Below are 8,896 nucleotides of genomic sequence, written 5' to 3' on the forward strand. Positions count from 1 at the left end.
TCACGAATTTGTACTTGGAATATAGAAACTTGGGCAGGGCAAAGGCAATATATGTAACGTAAACCTCTGTACCCCTGTAATATGCTGAAATAAAGAAAAAGAAATTCTGGTCAGTCTTGGACTGAGAAATGTAAATTCTGAAAGTATGAGGTGACTTGGCTCATGAAGAAACATACACTTGTTAATCATATATTGTAGGCTGAATAATGTCCCCCAAAGATATCTAAGTCTTAATCCCTAGGAGCTCTGAGTGTTACATGGCAAAAGGGACTTTATAGGTGTGACTAAGGTAAGGATCTTGAGAGAGGGAAATTATCCTGAATGATCCAGGTGGGCCCTAAGAATAATCACAAGTGTGCTTATAAGAGGGAAGCAGAGGAAGATTTGACTACGAAAGAGAAAGGGATGTGAGATGGAAGCAGAGAGAGAGAAAAAGGTGATGTGATGCAGAACCTCGGGTCAAGGAGTGAGGACAGCCTCTAGGAGCTGGAAAAGACAAGGAAATTGGTTCACTCTTAGAGCCTCCAGAAGGAACTGGCCCAGCTGACACCTTGGTTTTAGCCCCATAGAACCCATTTTGCACTTCTGACTGCCATAAATATAAGAAAATTAATTGAGTTGCCTTAAGTCACTAAATTTGTAGTAATTCGTTATTGCAGCAATTGGAAACTAATACATCATAGGTATAAAAATCATATTGAAAATTGGAAGTTAAGCCACCCAACTCAACCTAGCACCACCTTGTGATAAAATGCTAGTCAGAAAACGAAACTTTTGCTGATAACCACATAATTTAATTTAGTATAGGATCTCAGACCACCTTAAAGGGTGCTATTAATCAAAAGCAATGACGCCGAGGGCTTCTGAGAGGTCCTTTGGAAAACTTTGCAGAGAGAAGGGAAGAATATCAAAGGAGACAATTTTTAAAGCAGACTTTTTATTTTTAAACACAAAAGCATAAAAAAGCAGGATTTTTTCATGAAAGAAGTCTTCAAGTAAGAAAGGATTATTTTTAAAGGGTTATCTTGAACTAATGATTACATTAGGTGATTCTAATTCTAAGATGTCTGTCACTGTAAAGGAAAAGTATGATACCAAAGGGTTCATACAAATTTTCTGTAAGAATATGGAATAGGAGGAGGACAAAGATGTTACATAAGGGTGGGCTTAAGTAATACACAGATCTCAGGCAATTGAATGCCTTTGTACTAATGTAGGTCACTGTGTTTGTGTTTGTATTAATGTTTTTCCGCTGATAAGAAGGTTTGAAATGGGCAATAGTACCAATCAACAATATTTCTTGGGGGTGCATTTCCACTGATGCCAGCCACAAGCACTAAGCTTAAACCCAAAACTTCTCAGTGTCTGTTGGACTTTCTCTTTATCACCTGCCACATGTAAATAAAATGGAACTTTTTTCTGATAAAGATACTCTGTAAGGCTATAACCAATTTGCCGCATGTTGCCTTGGCCGCGGTATTTGGGGACAGTGTAACCCATCCTCAACTCACAGGACTGTTCCATCACAAGCCAAGAGATAGGCTGCCCCTCTGGATCCAGCACACCAAATCCTGGAAAATTCTGGAGGCAGCGTTCAATATATTTCAAGCTCCTCTCATTTTTTCCAAAGTGCCACTGTTCATTTATAAGACCTGCATGTGAGGCATCCAAGAAAATGCCTGGAAAGTTTCTTTCCCTGTCAAGAAAAAAAAAACTGTATTTATTCAGCCAATATTTACCAAATACTGGAGTTGCAGAAAACAAATGTAGCACCATCCCTTTCCTTGGGGATCCTACAGCCTATAGGAGAAAACAGATGCATAAAAAAACTACCATTTCTATGTTTGCTTCAAAATGTTTCTAAATAATGGAGGGAGGAGGGACACTGTATGCTTTACAACTGTAGTCCCCAAACCGCCAGACAGGAACTGGTATCTGTCTGTGGCCCATCATTAATAGGGGTGGCGCTGTGCAGCAGGAGGTGAGCACCGGTGAGCAACCGAAGTTTCATCTTATTTACAACCAAAGCTTTATCTTATTTACAGCCGCTCCGCATCACTGGCGTCACCACCTGAACTCCACCTCCTGTCAGATCACGGTGGCATTAGATTCTCACAGGAGCACCAACCCTACAGTAAACCGCGCAGGCGAGGGATCTAGGTTGCGCGCTCCTTCTGAGAATCCAAAGACTGGGGATCTGAGGTGGAGCTGAGGCGGTGATGCTAGTGCTGGGGAGGCGAATGTAATAAATACAATGTGCTTGAATCATTCTGAAACCATCCCCACCCTGGTCTGTGGAAATATTGTCTTCCATGAAACCGGTCCCCGGTGCCGAAAAGGTTGGAGACCGCTGCTTTACAATACATCCTGATTCTCTTATTGGACAAGTTATCTGAGACTCGGTTTTCTCATCTGTAAAAACACACTAGCATGCTTTGTTAAGTATGAGGGCAGGGAAGAGGGGAAGATCTCTATACACCCCTCTGCAAGGAGGAAGAAGTTTTGGGAAAATTTGTCAGTTTCAAAGTCACTCCATGTGTGCCAGTGGGTGGATCAACAGGCACTAAATTTTCTACACATGGGTGAGGCTTTGTTGTTGTTTTCTTCCATGCCTGACCTGAGCCTGAGCCTGTTTCCCCAAAGATCCCTCACTACCCTCCCTCCTGTGGATAGCCAAAGCTAGAATGCCATGATATCAAGACATGCACTTGAGCCTAAAGAATCGCCTTAGAGCAGGTGTTTTATTCCAGGTCTCTGGACTCATTTATTAAATATTATTTAATCCCCATTTACTATTTTTCGTCCTAAGATTCTCATGGGAACACAGCAAGGCCAAAGCAGGATTTGAATATTATTGACTCTCCTAGCTAAATCTATCGTATGAGTATGTTTAGATTTTATTGACTTTTTGAATTAGTAATGCAGTTATAAAGCATGTATAAATTTTTTTTTAAAGAGCTATTTTTTTTTTTTTTTGAGACAGAGTCTCACTCTGTTGCCCAGGCTAGAGTGAGTGCCGTGGCGTTAGCCTAGCTCACAGCAACCTCAAACTCCTGAGCTCAAGCGATCCTCCTGTCTCAGCCTCCCGAGTAGCTGGGACTACAGGCATGCACCACCATGCCCGGCTAATTTTTTCTATATATATTTTTAGCTGTCCATATAATTTCTTTCTATTTTTAGTAGAGATGGGGTCTCGCTCTTGCTCAGGCTGGTCTCGAACTCCTGAGCTCAAACGATCTGCCCACCTCGGCCTCCCAGAGTGCTAGGATTACAGGCGTGAGCCACCGCGCCCGGCCCAGCATGTATAAATTATTAGACGGAAGTAGGTCTCTCTTCTTTCTTTGATTTCCTACTTCCCAGTTGTCTCCTCTTGCAGAGGCATGCACAAATGCCAGTCAGTATATTTCGTGTAACTTTTCTCTGTACCTTTGTATTCTATGCAATTTTATATGTGTACATACATTTGTTTATTTATGTAATAGCATAACATATACACTGTTCTGTCCACCTTATTTTTTTCACTTCGAAATATATTTTGGAATTCTTCCCTAATCAGTTCTGTAGAGCTGCTTCATTCTTTTTAATGGCTGAACAGTATTCCAATGTATGCATGTATCATAATAAATGTACCTTTTCCCCTATTAATGGGTGTTTAGGTTGCTTCATATGTTCTTTTATCACATATTAAATTCATGAAATTTTCACCATCCAATTTGGCAACATATTTCATTTAAAATGCAAATTATTTGATACAAAAATTTCAATTCTAGGAATCTATCAATCAGAAATATTTATACAACTCTGTGATGATCTATTCATGAAGGTATTCCTTGCATAAGTTGCAGTAAAGTATGTACATATGTTATAAAAAAAAGAACAAGAAAAAGAACAACTCACATACACAGAGTACTAAAAGCACACATACCAGTGTTAAGAATATTTACACCTGGCAGGAAGATTGTGGGGAACCCAAATGGAAAGACCTTTATTTTTTACTTTATATACTTATATGCTTTCTATAGCATGTAATATTTTTGTAAAAAATAAGTAGTTTCAATAAACATTTATCAATGCAACATTATGCCCCTTACCTTCTCAGAAAGTCTCTTGTGAGGTCTAAGGGAGATAATATATGCAAAAGACCTAATCTAATGAAGGCTTTGCTCATACTCAGCAAACATTTGCTAACGTGACTCCTTTCCTTTATCCATGCAATTGTGTATCCCATCATAATTGAATCTCAAATCCTACATTTCTAAGTATTTTCTTTTTGGCACCTCAATAATTCTATGAGGAATTTGGTAAGTAAAAGGTAAAATCTCACTTGTTATCTTCATCCACTTTATGCATTTTAAACAACTCCATCAATTCCATCTTGTCATCACTTGAAGTCTTGCCTTTCACTAGTGTTTGTAAGGTAAAAAGCATGGTATTTATGTAATCCACCTGCACAGATTTTGAAGCTGCAACCTTTCTTATTGCTTGGTCCACGCTTTCCTGGCAACCTGGAGAGAAGAGAAAGACAGGTACTGCTTTATCCCTCCCATATCTGCTACAAATGGACCATGGGTCTTTGCCTTTTAACGTAGACTAGTTACCTTGGATCTGGAAGGTTTGTTCCCAATCGATAACCTGGGGGCATGCCAGGATCTCCTCTAAATTGTCAGGAGCTTTGGTGAAGATGTGGTAAGTGTTGGTATAATGATCCAGGTCATCCTCCATCTCCTGACATAACAAATATCAATCATAGTTACATAGCACTATAACTTAGAAAAAAGTTCTTGCATAGGTCTAGAGTGCTAGAGATTTGATTGTTTGATACCCTTTGTTTTTCTGAGAGAGGTGTAGAAAGTGGCCTTGGAATCCCTTGCAAAATAATTCACTATTGATACACTGAAGGTGGTTCCTTTCTGATAGTGCACTGAAGTCAGCTGCCCCTGGGAGGGTGAGTAAGTAGCTCCACTGTCTGAAATGGGAAGTGTACCAGAACCGGTGTATGTTAAGGATGTAAAAGAGGGTGCCTAAGGTATGGAGAGAAGTGGAGGGAACAGGGTTGGCAAGGGTCTGAGTCTTTGGTGAGGAGAAACCTGAGCTAATTCTGACCCAGTACTCTGAGGCTGGCCCAGTGATTGGCTCTTGGCATGCATGGGAATAGATAGAGTGGACTTTCGGAAAGAATTATCATGCCAGATCTCACGCCAGAGCCAGAGTACTACCTGGAATAGAGGGCCCAGTCTGCCTCCACATGCCTGCTTACTCTCTGCTGCTGACATTTCCCCTCAGTAGTCCTGGCAGGTAAAAACACTTCTTAACAATTTCTAGCCATAGAAGCCAATGTTGAGATGTATGCCTATGATCAGAGTATTGATGGAAAAAACTGACTAGCTGGGATCCTACAGTTGCTTACAAATCCTGGATTATTGACCATCGGATCTAACTTCAAGTCTTATCTCACTCTCCTACCCTCTCTCCCAAACAAGCCCCCTAGCAGCCCTTCCAGAAACTATATGCATCAAGGGTGCCAAGGTTCTTCTCCCCATCCCTCAGCTTCAAATCCCTCATTGCCACACAGAGAACAACCTGAGAGTGACTTCCCTGGTGTTCAGTAGCTATTGCTCCTACCTCTCTCCGAGGCCGAGTAATGACCATCTGATAATCTGGCCAGGCATCCACCAGCACCTCCATGTTGAATGGGTTTTTATTTCTAATGTTGAAAATGGTGCCATATACCTGAAGCGCAACAGGGCAAAACAGGAGAGGATGAAGTCTCTGAGACAGGGTCTTAGATATAGGGTGGGAAATAAAGCAAGAGTTTTAGGAGGACTTGACAGGATGGAGCCAGTGCTTCCAAGCTGGATCATTGGCTCATACTTGTTGAAAGGTATGCTATGACAGGGCCCAATAAGATTCCACAAAACTCCAAGTTAATAGCTGAATCATTAGGAACTGGCTCCCCTGACATTGATTCATTCATTCATTTTTTAAATCCATGCCATTTTTTCTCACTTTTTTTGTTTCATAACTTACCATTTATTTGGCATCTGTGATATATCAGATCTGTGTTAAGTATAGGAAATTTAAAGATGAATATGACATGGCCACTGCCTTCAAGTTAAATTTAGGATGATAGAGAGATACATTGGTCAATCATAATAGGACACATGTTCTGATAGATGTATGCACATGGTGGTGTGAGATCCCAAGGAGTAAATGTGATACTAGTCTAGAAAGTGGAGAGGAAATTTATAGAAGGAGCATTAAAAATATTTGAACTGGTCTTGATGGATAAGTAAAGTCTTTTCCTGGCAAAATAAGGAGAGAATGAGGGCATGTTATTGAAGGTAGGAGAAAAAGCATGAGTGAAATGCTTGAGGGTGTGGCAGAGTATATCAGACCTGCTGAACTGTGAGGGGTTCCATGGTGGTAGCATGTGGTATGTGGCAGGAGAACATTGGGAGATGGAAGAGAAAAGTCTGGGCATTTTGTGATAAACCCTGTAACCCAATTAAAGAGTGTAGACTATGTGCCTTGGGGATGGACTGCAAATTGTAAAATAAGGGTGTGATATGATCCTATTTGTGTCAGACAGATGAATCCATCACCAAGTTGCAGGTGGGCTGGTAAGATGGAGATAAAGAGATATTGCAGTCACCTAGAAGGGATAAGGAAATCCAGTAGAGAGGGATTTCCAGTAGAGTAGGATGAGTTCAAAAGATGTGAGGTCACAAAAAGAAACAAAGTAGGTGATTGACTGGATTTAGATATTAATATCATCCCTGAAGACAGGTTCTGACTTCAGACTTATATTTCCATCTGTCCAGGAAGGTTTTGACCCCAAATCTGTCATCCTCACACCTCAGCCCTCTCTCCTCAGATGTCCCTTACTCCCTTACCTTCAAGGATTCAGGGATGTTCTTTTCCAAGGATTCATATAGAATCTGTAGCTTCTCGGATTCATGAAGCACAAACATCTTATGTAGCACTTCAGCCTCCTTCCCTCAGGAAGATGATCTGAAGAAACAAACACACAAACAAAAACACCTGGAGAGGTAAGACAGGTGTCCAGAAAGAGGAGGAAGGAGAAGTCACCCAGGATACCACACATTGTTAATGGTAGTGGGCTTTAGAACCTCAAAGCCCCAGGCACTGAAACACTTGCTCTCATGTTGCCATAGTATGGGTAGTATTTTCAGCCATTATGAATGAAATCATCTGGGAAAAAAAAAACCCATGGCCTATATTGTGGGTAATCCTTTTTTCCTGAGAAACAAAAAAAAAAATGTTGATTAGCAGTGATACCATCAAAGTACAAATTGGCAAAATCTAGGAACTGGGACTGTATCTTAGCAACTTGAAAAATAGAACAAACCCTTTCATTCAATAACTCCACATCTAGAAATTCATCCCAAGGAAATGATAATAGATATGTATGAAGATGTAAACACAAGGAAGTTTATTGTAATGTTATGATATCACATATTTACATATAATATTTACATATAATATAAACCCCCCTATGGAGAAATGATCAAGTTAACCCAAATAATGGATTATCAGGCAAATTATGTCTTTGAAGAGTGTTTAATGACACAGAAAAATGTCAATGTTATAAAGTCAAGAAAATATATGATATAATACCAAATTAATAATATAAAGATGGATAGGTAAATGGGTATCCATATATGTGTACATATGTGTACACTCACCTAAAATTTTTTCTGAAATAAAGTAGTATATAAATAAGATATATACATGAACTTTTGAACTTTCTTCCAGCTTTATACACATGGATATCTGACTCTCTTTATGTATATAATTATATATTTTTACTTTATATATACTTGACCTCTCATATGACACTTAAAGGCATTGTATAAGAGTAGCCACATTTTCTAAAAACCAACAAATACAAGAATTTCTAACCCATTGTGATGGCTTACAAGGGAGACATCAATAGTTTGTTCAATTATAACAATCCCGGAAAATTCAGCACCTATGATATGTATGTGTGTGTATATGTGTGTGTGTGTGTGTGTGTGTGTGTGTGTGTATACACACATATTAATACATATATCCAGAATCAAGGCAAAAGGAAAAACAGTGGTTAAGAACATTGTCTTTGGAATCAAACAAACCAAGATTCCAACACTGTGTCCTCTTCTTTCTCTCTGGGTCACTTTAAGTAAGTCAAATCACTTGAGCCTCTGTCTCACTTTCTTTATCTATAAAATGGGCATAATAATGCGTACTTTTAGGTTGTCATGAGGATTTCATTAAGTCACAAAGTATGTGAAGTGTTTCATGTGGTGGTAGATGGTGTATGTATGAGATTCTGAGGGAAATTTTGAAGAACTTTAAATCCAGAGAAAGTGAACATTACATAGGACAAGCACATAATTGAAGAAAACTGCAACTTCAAAGATGGTGCTATATATAACTTGCTTGAAGAAATCTATTAACACAAAATAGACATTTGAGGCAATCCATGGCTCTAGAATAAGCCAGAGTGTTTGTTTCACTGTCTAGGGTGACAGGGGCACTAACCAAATGGCACAGAATTCTGCCCATTTTGCAGGCCTTTCATAGCATATTTCCCCAGGGGAGAGTGATCATCTTGGAAAGTGGGACCATGTCTTATTTTTCCTTGTGGCTCAAGTATCAAGCACAGCACATGGCAATAATGCAAACACTAATGAATTTTGTTCAGTGAAGAAATGAAAGGAATCAGTGAGGAGTAAAAATGGGGTCTTTGGAATACTTTTCCTGGAAGAGTAAGCATCAACTCTCCTTGTTCCAGGCACAGTCAAGTTTCTGAGTAAAATTTGACTATTAACAAGCTTTCAAATAAAAAAGAAAATGCCAGTAGTAGGTATTTTTGAGCATGTAAACTTAGATA

The 8,896-nt window shown here is 39.4% G+C and overlaps 1 protein-coding gene across 1 annotated transcript; it reads right to left on the reverse strand.

The window, feature by feature from the left end:
- Positions 1-1,287: 1,287 nt before the first annotated feature.
- On the reverse strand, positions 1,288-6,971 carry GLYATL2 (glycine-N-acyltransferase like 2). Its single transcript, XM_069470053.1, has 5 exons — positions 6,894-6,971; positions 5,623-5,730; positions 4,599-4,725; positions 4,325-4,505; positions 1,288-1,696 (listed from the first exon to the last, which is right to left on the reverse strand). Exons 1-5 carry the CDS (start codon positions 6,969-6,971, stop codon positions 1,288-1,290), a joined length of 903 nt encoding a protein of 300 aa, XP_069326154.1.
- Positions 6,972-8,896: the final 1,925 nt, after the last annotated feature.

This window comes from Eulemur rufifrons, chromosome 6, assembly GCF_041146395.1.
Source record: "Eulemur rufifrons isolate Redbay chromosome 6, OSU_ERuf_1, whole genome shotgun sequence".
Classification (NCBI taxonomy): Eukaryota; Metazoa; Chordata; class Mammalia; order Primates; family Lemuridae; genus Eulemur; species Eulemur rufifrons.